Source organism: Thermobia domestica, chromosome 1, assembly GCF_964235325.1.
Source record: "Thermobia domestica chromosome 1, izTheDome1.hap1.1, whole genome shotgun sequence".
Taxonomy (NCBI): Eukaryota; Metazoa; Arthropoda; class Insecta; order Zygentoma; family Lepismatidae; genus Thermobia; species Thermobia domestica.
The window spans coordinates 30,256,958-30,280,474 of record NC_137454.1 but is presented as its reverse complement, the minus strand read 5'-3'; the positions used below and the strand labels follow the sequence as shown (position 1 = coordinate 30,280,474).

Genomic DNA, 23,517 nt, shown 5'->3' with positions numbered 1-23,517 from the left:
TACAAAACCAAAAGCTCTAGGTGTGCAGCCTTTAAGTGTATCATATAAATCTAAGTATTTTTCTTATGTTTTATTTTAATTTTATTTTGTTCCAAAAAGAGGGTATGGAATATTTTGAAGTAAAAATACTACATAGAATTTTGCTACTTATTTGAGTATTTTTTTAAAAGAAGTATTTACTTTTAGGGTTGGCTGGTTTACACCAGCTGTTTTTCTTCTTTTTTTAAAAAAATAAAAACAACTGGTTTAAACAAAAAAAAAGAAAGAAAAGGTACGAAAAATGCGAATCGTGTGAACTTCATGGTGACGTTTCCATACATCAAACCATCTGCATTAGTTTTATTTCCTTTTCACCTTTTAATCAAGGTGTCCCATGTTCGATTCTCGGTCGAACCACAACCCTTCTTTCATGCGTAAACAAAGTAGCGGTTCGGATGTCACTTTAAGCGAAAGTCTTCTCCTTGATAACCTCGGTATTACGTAAGGATGTTAAGCCTGAACATACGAAACGAAACTAAATTGTATATTTGTGCATGCCTGAATGCCTGTTGTTTTATAAAGAAGCCAAGGTTGCTTAAATATACTGATATAAATTGACAAAATTTATCGATTGCCTACGTAGCTTCCAACATTAGCTTGGATTGTACTTTCAATGATATGTACGCACTAAATTTGTAATTTAATACCTCAGTTTTAGCGTACTGATTATGATACGTTGACCTTTAAATTTTACATGCAAAGCAATAACAGGATTTTTTCCGTCATTGTTTTACATTTAGAGTAATGACGGGATTTTCCCGATGGCTAGGGCGGGAGTTTCTCAATTTAAGAAATTTACTGACCGGACTTCTTTAAGCTTATGTGACCTCTTCCAGCATAACCCCGTTGTTGCATAATAACACCAAGGCGAAACAAACTTATTTCTGTCAATATGTAATATAAATACATAAAGCAAAATATCTAAACCCAAAAAACCTGGTTTAAACCAAAAAAGCCTAGTTTAAACTCCCCCCAAAAAACGGGTTTTTGGCATTTTCAAAAACAACCATGGCTCTTGCCAACCCTGCTTACTTTTGTATGTAGGAGGTTAAAAAAAATCTTATTATATACATTGGTTAATCCTTTGGAATTCATAATGTAAATATGTTGAGAAGTAAAACTGTTTGAAATATCTTTTCGAAATTCATGGTTTATTTTCGAGGTTTTATATTATTATCGGCATCAACCACTAATTAAATGACTTTTTGTGTTGTAGAGAAGCGAAACAAAATTTGGTTTATCAATTTAAAGCAGAATTTTCAAAAAAGCCCAAAAATTCCCAAGCAAAAAAGCGAAGCAGAAAAACCCGAGTTTTTTTCCAAAAAAGCCGGTTTTTTCCGAGCCCTTGCATCTCTATTATTATTATTATTATTATTATTATTATTATTATTATTATTACTTTACATAGAAGGGAAGAAAAGTGGCTAAGAAGGAAAACGTATGGGAATTACAATAAGATGTTCCATATCTCGGAATCTTTTAACGTAAGGAACATGAAATTCGGTATTTGGACTTCTCATTTAAAATAGGACACATGTTTTTCTCTGTATATATATATATATATATATATATATATATATATATATATATATAGATAGATAGATAGATAGATATAGATAGATAGATAGATGTCTAGATAGATAGATATAGATATAGATATATGTGTCCTTGAAGGGAAGAAAAGGGGTGGAGTACAATTGTTAAAATAAGATGGCCGTATCTCGAAATCAGTTAAGGAAAGAGACATGAAGTTTGGTATTCAGAATTTTTATTTAAAATAATTAAAGATGTATTTAAGCATTTTTTGATGATTCCCTTAGAGAGGAAGATAAAAGGTGGGAAGATAAAAGGGTAGGGGTTGTAACTGTTAAAATAACTTGACTATATATCGAAATCCCTTAATAGTAAGGGCATGTTAATTAAAGAAATGTGTCAGCGTATTTTGATATTTCCCTTAGAAAGGAAGAAAAAAGGTAGGGCTTGCAATTGTTATAATATGGCCATATCTCGAAATCCATTCAGATTGGAGACATGTTAAGGATATCAGAAGTGCCAGGCAGTAAGCCGAACAATTCCGGGTCTTGAAGCGAAGCCTTCAGCTAGCCGAAGGCTAGTCTCTATATATAAAAGAAGAAATCCTGATTAACTGACTGATTGGTTAATCAACGCCTGTGCAAAGAATATTCGTATACACTAGGTATAATATAGCTTTATTCAATTAAAAGATAAAAGTACAATCCTACATTCCATGAATAGTAATGTAAAGAAGTTCTGTAATTGCGTCACTTAATGTGCCAACAGTAATGAAAAACAAGAACGACAAAATGAGAATAAAATCTTATATTTTGAAATAATTACTTCAATGGATATCTTCTGATGCTAGGTAAAGATGAATTTTAAATTGAAGTTAATCTATATTTAAGATCAAAAATATAGTCGAGCTTTTCATATAGTTCAAGAATGACAATGTGCTAGGTATCTAGATTTTTAGCAGCGAGTATTGAGGATTGAGTACCACTTGGCAAGTTTCTTTTGTGTTCATTGCGTAATCTTTGCCCCAATACTTTGGCACCATCCACTCCGAAAATAGTTTGCTTATGCAACACTGATTTCAGGATTTTTATCGCTGCCCTAACGTTTTAGCATCACTCATGAAGCATGTATTAATGGAGGAGCTTTCCGGAATTCCGTAGTGTTGCGTAATTTCTTGCGCAGTTGTATTCACAATAGCTCCACATATCAAACCAGATTGCGAATTTTCACTTTAATGTATTAATACATGTTATTAAGAGTAATTAAGGTGTAATGTGGTGTGAGTTAAATTAAGCTACATAAATAATTGTATTAAAATTATGTTGCATTTCTGCATGTTTTACAAAATTATATCTTTAAAAAATAATATTCTCGATAACTGCTTTATATTGACACATAGTGATTGCAAAGAAATCACTCACCTTATTTGAGTAAAGGCAAAGAAGCAATAAAACGTGTGGGGGTCGTTTATCAGTTGGACCCTTGTCCTTGTATACTTTAGGTCCATCAAGAGTTTTGTGCCAAGTTGTACTTGTAGCTTTGTTTCTTTCAAGTAGGATTACCAACAAATACATTTACTAACATCATAGTCGTTAATACGAGGCATGTTCGGAAAGTAAATACCGTTTTGTCAAAATATATATATATATATATATATATATATATATATATAGTAAAACAGGTTTGTTCAAGCCAAATTTATTTTTACATGAAATAACACACCTTAAACTATTTTTCAATATTGTTTCCACCAATGTTCAAACACTTGTCAGAGCAGGTGACCAGCGTGTCCAAACCTTCCTCAAAGAAACATCCGCTACTGAAGAGAACCGTAACTCCATGTTTTTTTTTTTGTTTTTTTTTTTTCGTCGTCGTCACTTCCAAGCGCTTACCCCCAAGCTCGCGCTTCAGGTGCAGGAACAAGTGATATTCAAACTGCTTCCAACGTTTGACACGTCAGGTAGTCAAACTGCTTCCAACCAAACTGTCGGATTAACGTTCGGGTGGCACCAGCAATATGGGGACAAGCATTGTCATGAAGCAATACAACTTCTTTACTGAGCATTCCTCTCCTTTTGTTTTGGCTTGCACGCCGACGTTTTCTCAGAGTCTCACAGTATCGTTCCGTATTGATAGTTTTACCCCCTGGCTACTTGCCGGACACTGGTTGGTCACCCGCTCTGACAAGAATTTGAACATTGGTGGAAAGTATGTCGAAAAATAGTTTAAGGTGTGTTATTTCATGTAAAAATAAATTTGGCTTGAACATAATTATTTCAGTATTTTTAAAAAACGGTATTTACTTTCCAGACACGCCTCGTATTTTGTAATCGCTGCCAGTTATTTGTCTCAAGTTGGAAAGCTTTCATGCACGGTGCGCCGTCGCTAATCTTTTTATCGTAATGCAGTTTTCCGCTTTTATATTGTACATTAAATGTGTAATCTTTCCTCTCTTCCGCATTGCCCTTTCACCATACCTTCTGTTATGACCCTCAGAACATAATTTATTTTCAATGTCCTAACCATTTTTTCTCCTCTCTTATCGTCATCTTTTAAAATTCCCCCTGGGGGGCACGGTGGTTCAGTGGTAGAGCGCTTACCTCTGATGCATAGGGTCCCTGGTTCGATCCCCGTCCAAGTGGTGGACAGCACTGTGTCCATGGTTTTTCACGGGGTATTCCAGTTTCCTCCCACATTCGTATTCCATTAGGTCTTTCATCATCATTCATCTGCATTAATCATCGTCTCCCTTAGCTTAAAAGACATAACCATAGAATATTAAACTAAAAGATTTCATTTCATTTTCATGTCCTTGAAAAATTCACGATTTGATTATTCTCCATTATTAGATATGTACACTCATGTCCAAAATTATTGTCGCATGTCTGTAAATATGTTGTTGTAGGCATATAATTTGATAATGAATTCGCCCGGTATTTCTTATAACGTTAGTATGTGTATAAACGGCAAAGACATGTATGTGGAAAATTTCATGTCAAAAGAGCAGTAAATAAGAACAATAAAACGAAAATAAAACTTTCTTGTCCATTTAGCAACATTTTCTTTTACTCATTCTAAGTTTCGCATTTATAATTCTTTTCGTATGAAATTTACAACAAATGTACATTTTCCGATTATACACGTAGTATCAGTATTAAAAGTACCCTGCAAAATCGTTATCAAATTATATTCTCATAAGAAGACAGCTATAGATATGCGACAATCATTTTGGACATGAGTGTACAATGTCCTTTTAATATCTTCTTCATCCTGGACATTTTATCGAAATATTTGTTCCTTGGTCTTCTTTGTTTCCTTTCATGTTCGTGTCCAGTTACTTCTTTAACAAGAGGTCTTTTGTGAGTTCATAACAACGCACCCTTGATTTCACTACTCTTTGTAGGACATACTTTTGGTTGAATGTATTTCATGGTTGTGTTTGTTATTCTTGTCTTCTAGGGAACACCCTTACTTGACCTCTGCTCTACTCTCTTGTAGTGATTATCCATGTTTTTACGTGTGGGTTGTTTTGGGTACAAAGTATGTGTTTGCAGCGTAACTTTAATACATGCATAAGAAAAAACGGTTCGATCGATTAAACCTCCATGTTTAAGAATAATTAACTTTTATTTTTTCAAAATGTCACCTTCAAAATGTGTTTCAGTCAAATTTAGTAGTAAGCCAATAAGTAACGAATGCACTAATTTTAATTTAAACACCAAAGTAAGAATTATCACCATTTAAAAGGGAAAAATAAAATGTTTGAATTTAGTTTACGTTAGTCTAAAACTTGACCCACTTTAAAGGTGAAAATTCTCCTTTGGATTACTCGCCCAGTAAATTTTATACTCTATTTAACTTATTATTTAAGTTTATACAACGGAAGAGACATTACAAGCTAATCTTCTCTCAACCTACCTGAGCTTAGAACTGACGCAATCTTGCCTACTACACAAGGTTCACGGGCTAGCCACAAGATGGCATGCAAGTCAATCACAAGATAGGCACGTTCTAGTAACGACTCATTAGCGTTAAAAACGCAGACTAATTAATCAAAGTCAAGCAACTGCTGTTACAATATGTTATTTTCTTTCTTTCGAGATCAACGAAAATTCACGGTACATGTTGTATAGTATTATTTTAATTTTCGTACATGTGTTACGGTTCCAAATCGTCTGTAAAATCCTTGCTATAGTTTTTTCTCATTCGACCATCTGCCGTTACTTCTGAACTCATATTCTGATATCTTCAATGGTTTCCCGCATAATGTTATTTGTTTGTCTTGATGTTTGTTACTTGACACAATTTTAGCTTATACGAAGGCTATCCTCTTTTATATATTTATTCCAAGCATCCAATTGTCCTTCTTCTACTTCGGATTCTCTCCAAATAATTAAGTTGTGTGCGAATATTAATGTCTTTCTTTTCTTTGTTCTCTTGTAGAAGATAGCACACTGTCTTCTTTTAGATCAGTTCACTTCGAACCATTTACTCTTTTCATGGTTCGTCCGTACTTTTTCATTGGTGATCTTCGTTTAGTTGTTTCAGCTATAATTCTTTCTTCTCCCATTCGAATCTGTAAACATTCTTTCAGTATTTGCTTCCTAGGTATGGTATCATATTCCTTCTCTAGTTCTACGAAAGCTCTCTTTTTCCTCTTTTCAAATTATTTGCAATGTTCCTTCCTTACTTTCTGTTTCAAACACTTCCTCGCCATTCCTTTCTCATGTCATTAGCTAATTTTCCCTTATCTTCTCCATAGCTTTGAAAGCATTTAGGTATCTTTCATTTTTGCATCAAAAGCTCCAGTATATTTCAATCAAAAATTTTCTTCTAGACCTTACATCTGGAGAACAACATATAGTGTAGCCTTACCCAAATTATCAGTTAACTCAGTATAATGTGCTTATTCTGTAGAAAATACGAAAACTCGATTTAAGGCCCATCCAAAAGTTTGTGGCCCTTGATCCAATTGGCCCAAAAGATCCAATATATTTCAATCAAAAATTTTCTTGTAGGCCTTATATCTGGAGAATTACATATAGCGTAGCCGAACCCAAACTATCAGTTAAATCAGTATGATGTGCTTATTCCGTAGAAAATACGAAAACTCGATTTAGAGGCCGTTTAAAAATTTTGTGGCCCCTGATCCAAAAATTAATTATTGGCCGAGATCGCAATCTTTTGATCCACCCCCCCTCCCCCTAAAATTCTGTTTTATCCGTATTCCTGCTTCGTACGCAATTGCCCAAATGAGCATTTGGTAAATATTTTTCTGACGTTTTATTCACCAATATACAAAGTTTGCTTTTCTTCCTTCTAAGATATTTTTTCACAGTTCCTATTCTTGCTTTACCTAGGCTCTCAAACTAACTGACATTTTCAATTTTTCTTATATCATGTTCTATAGTTAAGAGAGTTTCCTTTTTTCAATCATCGTTGTCTTGTTTTTCTAGTCTCCATCCCCACGTTTTTCACAAGTTGTCTTCAAGTATTTTAGCATAGTGTTAGTTTTCGATTTAGATTCTGCACTAAAACCCATATCATTTTTCTAGAGAATGGATTAAAACTGTCTACCTATTGGCGAAACTTCATCTTTCCTAGAAAATTATTGCGTTCAATTACACAACCGCACACAAAAATAAATAAATAAATAAAAATAAAAATTAAATACAATAAACGTTCTGTGCACCGGACCCCAGACTATGGATTCGATGTATTTTGTTACGCAGAATTAAAATTTCGAAACCCCAACACAATCGAACGTCAATTTTTTATGGGCGAAAAAAATGAAATGAAATCTTTAAGTTTTACGTCCCACAGTTATGCCGGTTAGGCTAAAGGAGACGGTGATGATGAGAGATGAGTGAAATGGTGGAATGAAGAAAGTGGGAGGAAACTGGAGAACCCCGAGAAAACCCACGAGCACGGTGTTTGTCCACCACAAAGTCCACACGGCACGGATCGAACCAGGGACCCCAAGCACCGGAGGTGAACGCTCTACCACTGAGCCACCGCGTCCCCATATGGGCGAAAAATTTGGCGACTTTGCATAGGAAGAATACACGTAACACAACCATACAAAAGAACAAAGTTCTATGCAGTGGACCCCAGGGTATGAATTCGATGTATTTTTGTACACAGAATCCGAATTTCGAAATCCCAAGACGATCGACCGTCAGTTGTTTTTTTTTATTGGCGAAAAACTTCAGCTAATTTTGTTACGTAGAAGACAGCACATACGTTTCTCGCCCATAAAACAAAATTGACACGGTCAATCGTTCTGGGGTTTCGAAATTTGGATTCTGTGTACAAAAATACATCGAATCCATACCCTGGGGTACGCTGCACAGAACTTTTGTTTCTTTGTATGGCTGTGTTACCGTGTATTCTCCCTATCTAAAATCACATAAGTTTTTCTCCATAAAACAAAATTAACACGGTCAATCGTTCTGGGGTTTCGAAATTGAGATTCTGTGTACAAAATACATCGAATCCATACCCTGGGGTACACTGCACAGAACTTTTGTTTCTTTGTATGGCTGTGTTACGTGTATTCTCCCTATCTAAAATCACATAAGTTTTTCTCCCATAAAACAAAATTGACACGGTCAATCGTTCTGGGGTTTCGAAATTGAGATTCTGTGTACAAAATACATCGAATCCATACCCTGGGGTACGCTGCACAGAACTTTTGTTTCTTTGTATGGCTGTGTTACGTGTATTCTCCCTATCTAAAAATCACATAAGTTTTTCGCCCATAAAACAAAATTGACACGGTCAATCGTTCTGGAGTTTCGAAATTTGGATTCTGTGTACAAAAATACATCGAATCCATACCCTGGGGTACGCTGCACAGAACTTTTGTTTCTTTGTATGGCTGTGTTACGTGGTATTCTCCTATCTAAAATTAGAGATGCAAAAAAGCCGGCTTTTTTGAATCGATGGTTTTTTTCACATAAAAAGCCGCTTTTTGGGAAAAAAACGAGAATTTTGGAAATTTTGGCTTTTTCAACTTCATGATTTTTTCTATCTAAATAGCTTTCTTATAGTATATTCTATAGTTAGATAAAAATGCCATGACCTGAATGTGATATTTCGCTCTGAAATTCACCATCAAGATGGATGGAGCACGTTTTTACGAATTAAAGCTAACATGAAGAATGTAGTATTTGAGGGTAATTTTAGAGGCTATTTAACTTTATTTTAACTTTTGAGTTATCGACATCTTTTTCTTCTCTAGTTTGTCATCCGTGTTTCATTTCTAAGAGCTTTTAGTACTCTAGCTTCTAGCGCAAAAGTTAAACTTGCCCGTTTTTCTATTATCCGTCAAAGCGTACGTTTTTCAATATATCCGTCAAACCGTACTTCCACATTTCTGTTATACTGTAGCTGTGAAGTGATTTAGCAGTAATTTTCCGGACACAACCTTGAATACCAATTTATACAAATAATCAGTAGCGGATTTAGAAAAGTACTTTAGGAGGGTTTTTTCTGATTGTTTCGTTTCCTAAAAAGTCCTAATTTTATTTGGGAAGTGCTTGAAGTTTATGAGTACAGGTATAAACTAATATTTCGTTTCGTTTATATGTTTAGCAATAATCTTCCGGATACAACTTTAAAAATCATTTTATACTGAGAATCAGTGGCGGATTTAGAAAAGTATTTTGGGAAGGGTTTCTTACTAATGTTTAGTTTTCTTTTAAACATTCGTAATTTTTATTTGACGGGAGCTTAAAGTTTATGAGTAAAGGCATAAATAATAGATATTTCGTTTGTTGCAGACATTCCGTAACTTTGGGGAACGGGCTTCAGTCCGAAAGACCTCCCCTCTAACCTTCGCAAAACCGTCACTGCTGGTAATTAGTAATAATAACGATTTAAAAACAATAAAAAAGGAAGTCGCCCAACTCACAGTACACGCACTATTTCTACATTCACAGATGGAATGAAGAAAAGCTTTGTCAGAATGGTTGAATGCTGGTTGAATCCCGGACGTCCCGATAGAAGCGCAAAAGCTAATCACTCAGTCATGTTTGTTGTGCAGTTGTGTTTAGCTTAACTTAAATATATTCCGTAGTCTCTTTTTTTTTTTTTTTTTGGGGGGGGGGAGTTCCGTAATGATATGTTGAATCCTCTTGTTAAAAATTCAGAAAACTTGAGGATTGGGTAAACTGTGATGGTGGTTCTATAAAACTTAACTGTAGAATTTCAAGAATATACAGAACCAAAAGCTCTAGATGTGCAGCCTTTAAGTGTATCATATAAATCTAAGTATTTCTCTTATGTTTTATTTTAATTTTATTTTGTTTCAAAAGAGGGTATGGAATATTTTGAAGTAAAAATACTACATACTATTTTGCTAGTTATTTGTGTATTCTTTAAAAAGAAGTGTTTACTTTTAGGGTTGGCTGATTTATACCAATTTTTTTTTTTTTTAATAACTGGTTTAAACCACAAAAATAAAAAGAATGAAAAATGCGAATCGTGTGAACTTCATGGTAACGTTTCCAGATATCAAACTACCTGCAATAGTTTTATTTCCCTTTCACCTTTTAATCAAGGTGTCCCATGTTCAATTCTCGGTCGAACACAATCCTTCTTTCATGCGTAACCCAAGTAGCGGTTCGGATGTCAGTTTAAGCGAAAGTCTTCTCCCTTGATAACCTCGGTTTCGTAAGGATGTTAAGCCTAAATATACGAAACAACCAAATTGTATATTTCTACATGCCTAAATGCGTGTTGTTTTATAAAGAAGCCAATATTGCTTAAATATATTGATAGAAATTGGCAAATTTATCGATTGCGTACGTAGCTTCCAACATTAGCTTGGATTGGACTTTCAATGATATCTACGTACCGGTACTAAATTTGTAATTTAATACCTCAGTTTTAGCGTGCTGATTATGGTACGTTGACCTTTAAATTTTACATGCAAAGCAATACAGGATTTTCCCGTTATTGTCTTACATTTCAAGTAATGACGGGATTTTCCCAATGGCTAGGGCGGGAGTTTCTCAACTTAAGAAATTTACTGACCGCACTTCTTTAAGCTTATGGGAATTCTTCCGGCATAACCCCGCTGTTGCATAATAACATCAAGGCGAAACAAACTTAGGCTATTTCTGTGAATATGTAATATAAATACATAAAGCAAAAAATCTAAGTCAAAAAAGCCTGGTTTAAACCAAAAAAGCCTGGTTTAAACATCCCCCAAAAAAGGGGTTTTTGGCATTTTCAAAAACAACCACGGTTCTTGCCAACTCTGCTTACTTTTGTATATAGGAGGTTAAAAAATTATTATTTATATACATTGGTTAATTCTGTGGAATTCATAATGTAAATATGTTGAAGAAAAATTGTTTGAAATATTTTTTCGAATTCATAGTTTATTTTCGATGTTTTATATTATTATCAGCATCAACCACTAATTAAATGATTTTTTGTGTTATAGAGAAGCGATACAAAGTCTTTTTTATCAATTTAAAGCAGTATTTTGAAAAAAGCCCAAAATTTCCGAAGCAAAAAAGCAAAGCAGAAAAAACCGAGTTTTTTTTCCAAAAAAGCCGGTTTTTTTCCGAGCCCTTGCATCTCTATCTAAAATCACATAAGTTTTTCGCCCCATAAACAAAATTGACACGATCATCGTTCTGGGGTTTCGAAATTTGGATTCTGTGTACAAAAATACATCGAATCCATACCTGGGGTACGCTGCACAGAACTTTTGTTTCTTTGTATGGCTGTGTTACGTGTATTCTCCCTATCTAAAATCACATAAGTTTTTCGCCCATAAAACAAAATTGACACGGTCAATCGTTCTGGGGTTTCGAAATTGGGATTCTGAGTACAAAAATACATCGAATCCATATCCTGGGGTTCAGTGCACAAAACTTTTATTTTCAGTTACGCTTTTACCCGACCATTCTTTTTCTATTCTAATACTTATTCGTCGGATTATCTACAAGTTTCCTTGATCCTTCCATATCATCCGAATCTATTTTAGTACCAGAAACAGATGTATCAAAACTCTCCACTTCTTCCCTTTTTTGTAAAATTATTTACTGACTTTATTCGATGTAAGTTAATGGCATCTATACTACTTGTTTCTTCCGAAACGCATTTTTTTAATGTAGTCTCGCTAAAACACTGAGGCAAAAACATAATGCCATTAATATTTTAACGGCCTATATATATACATAAGGTGTTTCAAAACTACACTGGCAACGTTTAGGAGATGATTCCTGACACCAAGATGAAACAAAAAATATAGACCAACCTGAGTGCAGAAACCCATCCATTTCGGAGTTATAGGCTGCCAAAAACATGAAAAAAAAAATGAACGTTAAAGGTCCATAACTCCAATACTACTCGACCGACTGTAGTTGGGTCAAGACTTCACTTAGGAACTAATATGTGCGCTATCCAAAAATGTATGTTTCAGAATTGTGCGGTACTCACGCAACAGTTTTTATAGAGTGAGTTTGGCTACGGGTATACAATTTGAAGTATTCACCAACTACTTCTATAGAAATTGTTGCGGAAGTACCGCAGATTCTGTAACATGGATATTTGGATAGGACACATACTAGTTCCGAACAGAAGTCTTGATCCGACTACGGTAGGTCGCGTAGTATTGGAGCTATGGAGCTATAAAGTTCATTTTTCATGTTTTCGGTAGCCTATTTCTCTGAAATGACGGATTTCCGCACCCAAGTTGGTCATGCTTTTTGTCTTATCTTGGTGTCAGGAATTATCTCCCAAACGTTGTCGGTGTTGTTTTGAAACACCCTGAATACAATATCTTTTTCCCAATATTTTAAAATTATTGTGTTCTATTTATTGATCCATTCTTCATTCGATTCTTTATTATTTTTTTTCTTTGTACTAGGAGGAACCATTTCAAGGATCTTCGTTAAATACAGGAATGGAGACCAGGAACGAGTTTCCAGAATATGCAAACTCGAGTGATTCTTTTGTTGCTCCCGAAGATTCCATTTCACTTCATGAGAGCGATTTAATGATAGGTTGTTTGGGAGAGCAATTACGGAAGAAAATGGCCCAGAAATTGTCGGAAAATATGGATGTTGGTTTCAGTCACGACCAGGAAAGCTTGGAGAGTACAAGTGACAAAAATTCTCTCTTGCCTGCGGAAGACATGAGAAATCAAGTGCTGGAGCAAAACTCTAAACCAGTTCTGAAGAAGGATAAAACTTATAATGTACTTAACATGCGTCCGGAAGTCGAAAGGTGCACCCGTCATGTGTGTCATGAGTTGAGAAGTTTCTATGATTGTGAACGATATCCTTATCTCAGTCACGTTCATAAACGGGGAAGAATAGCACGAAGGATTGGATTATCTGAAAAAATCGTGGATAAATCTTCGGCAAAGGGAACAAAGAATGAAGATGTTGATAGCAAAATTACTCCTGGATCCAAAGAAAAGCGACGTAAATCTTCAGTAAAGGAGAGGAAAACTGGTGATGTTCATGGAAAAAGTATCTCATCCAATACGAAGGGACCTGAAAAGAAGGATGATAGTACTGCATCTAAAGAAATCATGGATAAATGTTTAATAAAGGAAAGAAAGACTGAAAATGGAGGAACTACTGCTTCATCCAGTACGAAGCGACTTGAAAAGGAAGATGATAGTATTGCATCTAAAAAATACGTGGATAATTGTTCAATAACGGAAGAAAGGATTGAAGATGCTGGTAGAATAAATAGTGCACCATCCAGTACAAGACGACTGGAAACGGAGGATGGCAGCACATTGTCTGAAGAAATCGTGTGTAAATCTTCAGAAAGGGAAAGGAAGACTGAAGATCTTGATGGAAGAATAACTTCCCCATCCAATACGAAGCCACTTGAAAAGAAAGATACCACATCTTCAGAAATCGTAAATAAATCTTTGAAAGACAAAACAAAAAATGCAGATTTTGAAGAAAGAATTACTGCCTCATTCAGTCCGGGGCAATATGATGCCAAGGATGCGTGTAGTATAACGTCAGAGCCTCATTCATTCAAATACAAAACCGAAAAACTGGAAATCCGAAGCGATGAAACTGATGTATGCAGTAGCAGCGGTTCTTATACTTCACAAAAGTCATCAACACCTACATCGTTAGAAATTTCTTATAATCATTTTCATGTCTGCAGTGACAATGGGGAAGGAAGAGTCAAACAGATTTTGCCACCTCAAAATTTGTCTGATACATCTCAGGAAAATTTTATAGAAACTGCGGTGGAAACCAGAAAGGAAAACATTCACAAATATACCACTGAAAGTCGACAAAACAAATTCAGCGAAAATATTCAATTCATGACTGTTAAATCAGAATTATCTCGTGAATTTAGAGCGTTACGTGCCACAACTTGCAACGGTTCTAATTCTAATAAAGAAGATGCAGAATTTCTCCAATCTTGTGAGGAAAACGAGAAGAATATTTTGGAAACCTTAGATGATCTGTCTGCTACTAAAGTTTCGACTAGCATGGCCCTGCGGACGCCCGAGCAAATAGCTAACTCGGCTGTCGTAGATTTCCTTCATCCTTGTGCATTTTCAACGAATGTATCAGGTATGAGACTGGAGATAGATCCTAAATTAGAAATCATCAAAATAGATCTTCTATATGACGCTGAAGTTTCAACAATGTCACTACTTTACGGTAACAAAATTTTAGGTGAAATGAGTACGTCACAAAATATAATGAAAAGTTGTTCAACCAGTGTAAATTCAAGCTCTTTCAACATTTCTTACGAGCTGCAGGAAAAGTCCTTTGCTTTTTCACCAAGTGAAGAGAAATCGCACGCTAGTTTTGAATGTAAAAATAAAAATCGAAAGCATTTGTATACCGTTGAAGACAGGGAAAATTCTAATGATGTCGAAGAAGTAGAGTCTAGCAAGGGAACGGTACCACCTAATGTCTTTATCAAACAGAAAAGTATAAACAGAAATATGTTTAAGAACGAGACAAATAAATCTGCATATTATACTTTCCAATTTCAGGATAATTATATTTCTAAAGATCCTATGCAAAACAGGGCTACGAAATCACAGAAAGACTTAATTCATTTGGACAGAGAACTACTGTTAAGTCTTTTGCAAAAGAGAATGGAGAACGAGGGTGGTTGTAATGTCAATATGAAAGAACGGTCGAAAGTAGTGGATGGTTGTGAAAAATCCAAGAAGAAAAACATTAATTTTCTGAAGAGGCTGACAAAAGGGAAAAAAATTAGTTCACAAGAAGGTCATCTACAAGAAACAACGAAACTTGATGACGAGAAAACCAAATTGAATGTAATTCCGGGGAAAACAGCGACAATTGAGAAAGAATCGGAACTCACTACACAACACCGAAGATTCCCATCTGTACTTCTAACAAAGGGAAATACCTTATTTTCGGATACTTTTGATGACAGAACAATGCATTATTCTGATCTTGGCAAAGCGAAAGATGAGCGCAAGTTACTACCAGAAACAGCAAAGGGTGGTAGAAAATTAACAGCCTATCGAGAAGGTAACGAAATGAATAAAGGAGGAGTATACTTAACTCAAATTTCTGGTACACAACTTGATAAGTCAATGCTTAAATCTCACGGACCATTTCACCAGGTAACCTATATATCCTTTCCTTTTTATCCTGTTTCTTTTCCCTTATCCTATATTGTTAAGGCTTCTTTAAGATATTAATCAAGTCATCTTATTAAGTAATATACAGGGTGTCCGTAACCTCTTGGACCAAATTTATACAGGTGATAGAGGGGTCCAATATATGTATTTTGAGACAGGGAGCCGAATGTCGAAAACGGCTAGTTCAAGCGCCACGGCATCTTGAAGTTGCAGCCATCTGTGAGAACAAATGGTATAACATGACAGTAACTACATATCGAAAGATACTTGTGGGTTGGGATTGTACACGATCAGCTAATAGGACCGTATCTGTTGCCGCCTCACTTGACTGGCCAGCTGTAAAATGGTGTTTCTTCGTGATGTACTGCCCGAACTATTGGAGAATGTACCTCTAGATGTTTGCGCGAGAATTTGTGTGTAACATGACGGCGCAGGTGCCCATTTCGATGTGAATGTTTGCTATTATTTGGATACAACCTTTCCTAATCGTTGAATTGAAAGAGGAGGTATCATCCGGTGGCTAGGGCGCTCCCCGATCTCAACCCTCTCGACTTTTACTTTTAGAGACACATCAAGTCCTTGGTGTATGAATCGCCAGTAGAATCCAAGGAGGACTTGCTTGCAAGAGTCCTAGCTGCCTGCTTGATTGTCCAAGAGACACCGGAGATATTGGCGCGAGCGAGGCACAATTTCTTTAGGCGTTGTGCTGCATGCATCGAGGTTGGTAGTCGTCACTAAGAGCAGTTACTGTGAGTTTTTCGTACGTACAGTGCTGCAGCAGTAGTTTGTTTACACCAAATCTTACATATTCAGATGTAATGTTGTGCACAATAAAGCCGATTACATCGACTTGCTAAATACATTTGTTATTGAAACGTCGTACTTGTTCTTACAGATTGCTGCAACTTCAAAATGGCATGGCGCTTGAACTAGCCGTTTTTGACCTTCGGTTTCCGATCTCAAAATATTTATATTGGACCCCCTGTATAAATTTAACCCATGAAGTTATGGACACCCTGTATTTCCTTGTATTAGTCCTTTGATGCTAATTAATTAATTTTTTTTTTTACTTACTGTAACCTAACTTGATAGTTTTGTAATTAACACATTTCCTTGTTTCTTCGTGCTTTTTTAAACCGATCTAAAACCTTTATTATCTTTTAGTTTATTGTTAGCTGTGGTAGTGTTAATCTTTACTCACTGTATTTAGACTTTTAGTACTTTTTTCTAGCTCACTTAGCTCTTGTTAAGATTTCTTTTTATTTTTATTCTATATTTAAAATTATATTATTTATTTATTTGTAGCTATTGGTAGTGTTCGAGAAGTTTCTCTGATAAAGAACTTCGTCCATTCAAGTTTCTTGTTCATGTAAGGAAAGTCTTCCGCTCCTTGTTGCTTAAAATGGACGAATTCTTGTTATTATCATTAAAAAAAAATCATATGTTGCAGTTTTTATTTCAAAAATATTTAAAGATTTAAGATAGCAAGATTTAATTTTAGACTTCTAAACTATGCTGTGCATAAATATAGGATCTCTTATAGAACTGTCCTCCCCGGTAAACGCCACCTTTACGAACAGTTGATCACGGTACAATTAGTTTCTTTTTTCTTTTTCTTTTTTTCTTTTTTTTTTTTTTTTTTAATTATTTAATGCTAAATGTGTCTGGAATAAACATGACTCCCGCATTGGATTTAAAATTGACAACTGCAAAAGGAACTTGGAAGGTCGATAGGTTGAATCATTTTCGCATTGAAGTATCAACAAATATATATATATATATATATATATATATATATATATATATATATATATATATTTAATCTTAGCCCTTTCTTCTTTATCTTTCAGCTAATATAGTTCAGGTTCCTCATATTCTTTTATTTTTATCGTACTATATTGTGTGCTTTAGAACAGCATACAAATTGAAAATAGAACTAAATCCAACTCTTTGTGTGCGTATATATATATATATATATATGTATGTATGTATGTATGTATATCTATATATCGGGTGTTCTAAAAATGGCGCCCACGGACCACTCTTTTACAGATCAAAATAAAGCGAAAATGTTATATGACGAAATATCCTCCGGGGCCTCCTTCAGCCGCTATGGGGAATTAAAATTTCACAATGTGGCAACGTCGCAGATTAACTTGGAGCAATTAACATTACTCTACGAATACAACAACGCAGTTGAATCGATTGCTACACTATTAAATGATGCTATTGTCAATCAATATTGACTTTAGATGCCATCTGGAAAGAATCGATATAACTATTTGATAGATTGGTAGATCTAATCTATGGTTCTTTATTTGCGACGTTGTCACATAGTGCAATTTGTGTCTCCAGACGATGACTCGAAAGGTATACAAATATATATATATATATATATTTATATTTTGATTTGTATAATAATGCTCTGTGGTCCATGGGCGTCACTTTTAGAACACCCGATATATCCATCTACCTATATATATATATATATATATATATATATATATATATATATACGACGCATAGGGAATCAAAAGTTTCACAATGTGGCAACATTGCGTATTAACTTAGAACCATTAGCATTGCTCTACAAATCCACCGAACAGTTACATCGATTGTTTTTTCTAATAGGTGGTGCTGGTGTCAACGTCTATAGACTTTAACTGTTTTTTGGCAAGAATCGGTGTAAACTGTTTGATGGATTAGTATATCTGTTTGATGGATTAGTATTATGGTTCTTTATTTGCAACATTGCCACATAGTCCAATTCCCGCCCCAGACGAGGACCCAAATGATATACAATAATAAATATTTTTCGCTTTATTTTGGCTTGTAGAAGTGTTCTGCAGTCCGTGGGCGCCATTTTTAGAACACCTGATATGTGTAATTGCTTACGAATCCATGTTTGCTAAAATGTTTTTGTTTTCTGGATTTATTATATTAGTTTTTTTTTTCGACATACTTTCTAAATGTATAATTTTATCTTACTACCTTTCCTGTACAAATCTCACCGAATTAATGCTCTAAATAAGATGAAAAATGTACACTTGTTGGTTAGTGTCGATATCCTGCTTTCAGTTGTAGGATAGTATGAGAAAAACACTGTTCGCGGTGCCGAAATATAAGAAGCAATATACTAAATAAAACATTATATCTTTAACTAGGTGTAATTTGTACAGAAGAGGTAATCAAGACCATCATTGTACACTGTAAACAAAGAAGAAAATTGCACTAGTGCAAACATATGAAAAGGATAAAAACCAAAACAGCCTGAGGATGGCACTGTTTTGCGGTACCGAAATATAACAGATAGTGTATTTTTTTAAATCTTACTTATACTTTATAGCCTTCATTTAATAGAACTTGTATAGAAAATAATTCTAAGTAAAATTTGAAATAAACCCTTTTGATAATTTGTGTATCTATTTCTCTCCATTATTGTTAGAGCTTAGGTGACCGAGTGGTAATTGAAATCCATTCCCTCACTTTGCTTCCCAAAAGTACGCCAATGAAGGATTCTTCTGTAAAGCAGTTATATGTGGAGTACTCATTTCTTGGACAAAGAGGGGCGGATATGGAGACACCTGATTCTCTACCAAAACCTAAACCCAATGAGAAAATTTCGTACAACTATCATAAAGGTATTTATTGTCATGCGTCAATGTAAAAGTGGTATATTTATTATAATAATTTTATTTTTAATATTCATATTATTTGTAGTTTTCTTTTCTCAAACAAAAATAGACGAAAGTGGAGACGCCTGTTTTTTCATACTAAAGTGTAAACTCTAATAAAGAATTTCATACAATTATTATAACGAATGTTTCAGATAAAACGTACAGTCTTTATAAATAACAAATGATTTAAGATGAAAGGTAAAACAAAAAGTGAGATAGAAAAATATGTCTGAGGACACATTGAATAGTTTGCTCTGTTGGTCCCACAAAATCATGGAACCACGTGGAGCCACCTAGTGTAATCCAACCCTAACAGGGATTACTAACACCACACTGCTTCCTACTTAGGTCGTCGGTCCTGTATACGTATCTTGAATTATCCTTACCTATTTCTCTGGCACTCCTTTCTTCCTCAGACATCTCCATACTTCCTGACCGGTACTTTGCCTTAGGCCTTTTCAAATCAATAAAGACCGTATGCAATCCGTTTTGTTTTTCCTGATGTTTTCCAATAGTTCGTTTTAGTGTAAAAATTGCATTCTTTGTACTCTTTCCTGGCATAAACCCAAATTGTTGTTCTCCTATTGATGTTTCTTCCCGTAACCCTCATCTGCATTTTCACCCAAATCTTTATCGTTATACGATATTAATTTGATTGTGTGGAGTTCCATAGTTCTATACATCTCTCTTCTTCTTGAAAATAAGTACAATAACATTATTCCTCCAGTAACTTAGCATTTTTCCCTGTTCATAGATTTTTCTGCATTAGATCCCATACAAAATCTATATCTTGTAGCCCCAAACTCTTTTATTCTTCTACCAGTATTCCACTCGGACCTACCGCTTTTCTCATCTTCATTTTCTTTAACGCCTTCTGTACGTCTTTCCGGCTTATTCTTGATGTTGGTCCAAGATTTGGAGTTTCGTCGCTGAAAGCTTTTCTCGGATTTTCTTTATTTAAAAGCTTTTTGAAATAACGACCCATCTCAATTTGATCCTGTCTTCTTCGACAAGAACCAATCCTTCGTCATTTTTAATTTGCCTAATATGAGTAATATCTTTTGTTGTATTGTCTGTATCTTTTGCTAACCTGTATTGCTTCTTCATTCTCTCTGGGGTTTCAAGTTTCTCATACAATTCATTCTGAGTTTAGCTTTTGCTCTTGCCATTACCCTCTTTGCTGTCTTATTAGCCGCCTTGAAGCTACATTTATTCTGTTGTGTCCCAGAAGCATCCCACTTTTTGTTTGCTTCTCTCTTTACGCTAATAGTTTCTTGCACTTCCTCGTTCTACCACCGTAAGGGAGCTCTTTCCTGAAGTTCTACCCAATTTTCGGTCATTAGCATGTTCTAGCTGTCTACGCTTCACTATTTTTATATATCCTCTTTTCACAGGTTTACTCTTTCCATAACACTTTCTTTGAACGATTCCCTTAATTTCTCCTGTTTCAGTTTCCCCCATCTAACTTTCAGCTATCCATTTCGTGGCCTCCTATTGTATCTACTTGCGAACTTCCAATTCACTCACCATGCTATGCTGCGAAGCCACTCTTTCACCACTTGTTACCTTGCAGCTTTCAATTTCCTTGAGATATTGTCTTCGGCACAAAATGTAATCGATTTGACTTTCTTTTCCAATACTCTTGTAAGTCAAAATACGCTTCTTTCTGTTTTGAAAATATGTATTTGCAAATCCTCAAATCGAATTCCGTCTCAAAGTCTGTCACTTTCACTTCTACCTCGTTCCTTTTTCTCAGACATCCCAACCACCGTGTATTTTCTCAATTTCTTCCCTGCTTCTACCGACATGCGCATTCAAAAGTTATCACCCACAATAATCTTCCCAGAATTATATCTTTTCTTACTTCTCGCAGCCTGCTTGCGGAGCATATGCGCATATTACATTGATCATTTCGTTCTCCATTCTGCCGCTTCTTCCATTTACAAGTACCACACTATGTTTCAGATCACTAGAAAGAAGAATCCTCATGCTGTTTCTTCCTTCTTGATTTGCTCCACTGTACAGCATCTTGTAGTCTCCTCGTAGCTCTCTTGCCTTATTACCTTTCCATCTTGTTTCTTGCACGCATAGGTTCTCCAGCTTTCTTCTTTCCAATATAGATCTGCAGCCTTTCTTCCTCGTCTATTCATCGTCCCAACATTAAGTGTTCTCATTCTTACCCTCACGTGGACTGGCTTCTTTAACTGATCTCAAAGAATAATATTAATATAAAGTTCTGTGAGTATAATTCAGGCAATATGGTAACACGTTCAGGAACTTTAACAATTATTTTACTTGGAATTTTGATTCCAGAAACATTCTTGCACTTCTAAGCTTTCAGTTGTCTCCTGGAACCTTATTCACAGAAAATAAAGACAATACAGTAGAGCGTCGATTATCCGAAGTAATTGGGGGACATGGGTGTTCGGAAAACTGGTTTGTTCGGATAATCGAACTGTACATGTTTATTTGCCATGCGCGGAGCGGCACGCCTCAACTCTAAGCTGGCGCAGCTGTTGCTGTGAACAGCTTTGATACTGCCGCTACTTCTACAGCCAGTGCCAAACGGACAGAAGTGTGCTGATTGTTGAAACACAGCGACTGGCGGCTTGGCCGGTCAGCAGCGCCTTATGAAGGCCCCATTAGAAGCAATGTTCCGCCAGCGGTGGCTCAGTGCGGCGACTACTGTGGAAACTTGGTTTGGGAGTGAGGGGGATGATGGACGGTAGGGTGGGAGAGTAACAGGTGCGAGCGAGTACGCAGTTCGGTTAAGCGGTCGTTCGGTTGACCGACGTTCGGATAATCGACGCTCTACTGTATTTATTAGATTTTATTAAGCTTAAGTTCTTTGTTAAGTAATATCCATTTTATCTACCAGGTTAAAAGGAATCTATAAGATCTGAAACGGAACCCACAGACAAAAAATAGGTTGGACGTATATCCCCAAGATTTACAACTACAATGAATAAGATTTTTACTCAATATGATTTGCACACAGCGTGGAACCCCTCAAAACTTCGAAGACGAATATTAACCAATTTAACTACTGGTATATCGGTTTTAATGAGAAATCACGGGTAGTTGAGATAAAGTGTAGTTACCTGGAGAGTTATATAGGCATGACGAAAAGAAATTTCAAGGTTCAAGGAATATCTTAGAGAATGCTATTGAATTGATGCGAATGAAGTGGCTACCCCATGTGGGTAACTTCCAAAGGCCAAAATATTGAAAACTACAATATCTGGTTGATAAAAATAGTTATGATCTGCAACCACACACTCTTGCCATTACTCAGTCACCAATTGGATGTCGTTGCGAAAAAAGTCTGAAGTCTACGAGCCCTCAGTCGTACGTTGCACCGCCAATTATCAGGGAAGATCTTTCCTCCCAAGAAGCGATCGAGATGCCAGAAAAGAAAAAGGAAAAGGAAGAAAAGGAAGATATCCATGAGTGCAACAACATTTTCAGCTCTAGACGACACTTTTATTGGACGTGTCAACTCATGCGGCATCCATAATCCAACTTTTCCACCTCCAGACGACTCTTTTGTTGACCATGTCTACTTATGTGGCATCCATAAGTCCAACTTTTTCACCATTCTGTTTTCACAGGGCGTCGCACGAAGTTGTATGGTGTATGTCTAACTCGTCTGCAGTGGCACGAACATTGTTTTCACAGTGTTTCTTAAGAGCTCATCCGGACATGATGTTAATCTTGCCCAAGGAGTTCATTTTGTTATACTGTGTCACCGAAACAGAATTTCAATAAAACAATGACGAATGGTGTATATATATATATATTCGTTTCCTAGTTTGAATTCGTAAAGAAAAATCATTCTCAATGGTGTGTGCCCCATGGTGCACTTTCATACGACCCTGTTCAACAACTCACTGCCTCCTGAGTGTCTGGGTACCCTGATCTGTTTGCTGGACGTGTATAGAGCTTACGACATTATACGCGTAATTTTAGATGTCCTTGGTGCACTTTCATAGAACCCTGTTCTACAACGCACTGCCTCTTGACTGTCTGGGTACCCCGGTCTGTTTGCTGGATGTGTATATAGCTTATGACGTTAGGCGTGTAACTGTAGTTCATATATGATGCACTTTCATAGAATCTTGTTCAACAACGCACTGCCTCTTGACTGTCTGGGTACCCCCGATCTGTTTGCTGGATGTGTATAGAGTTTATGAGTGTTTAATTTTTAGTCTGGGTGCGTTATTGCAGTATGTAAACTCAAAAAAGAAGTGTTAACAAATAATTAGTTGTAGATAGTCTACTAATTAAAGATAAAAGAGTTCAGTGCGTAGTTTTTCCCTTATTGATTGTTAATGTATATCATGTATTGTACTTCATATGTGCTAGATTTTAACTACCCAGTAGTTTGAATATACACTGAATTCGTATATATTTAGAACTTTTTATATACCCGGACCATGTACAGATTGAAACTTAATAATTATGTTCATCTAATTGGGATTAGGGTAATTGCAAAGGAGCAAGTTTCCGAATTTTATATTTCTATAACATCAAAGTGTCATTCTTTTTTTGATGGCAACAAAAAAATCATCAAATGAGAAAAGTTTGTGTATTCAAAAGTAGTTTTATTTATTACGCTATAGTAATTAGTCTAGAAGT

At 35.6% G+C, this 23,517-nt stretch overlaps 1 protein-coding gene across 2 annotated transcripts in view; it reads left to right on the top strand.

Moving 5' to 3' along the window:
• LOC145684157 (uncharacterized) overlaps nucleotides 1-23,517 on the top strand; it is a 143,945-nt gene that overhangs the window by 109,614 nt on the left and 10,814 nt on the right. Inside the window, exons 15-16 of one of the 2 annotated variants that reach the window (XM_081756130.1) lie at nucleotides 12,461-15,184; nucleotides 18,648-18,843. In XM_081756130.1, coding sequence (XP_081612256.1) covers nucleotides 12,461-15,184; nucleotides 18,648-18,843 — 2,920 coding nt within the window. Of the gene's footprint in view, nucleotides 1-12,460; nucleotides 15,185-18,647; nucleotides 18,844-23,517 lie in introns of those variants that run through there. The other variant, XM_081756140.1, reaches the window with a different exon arrangement.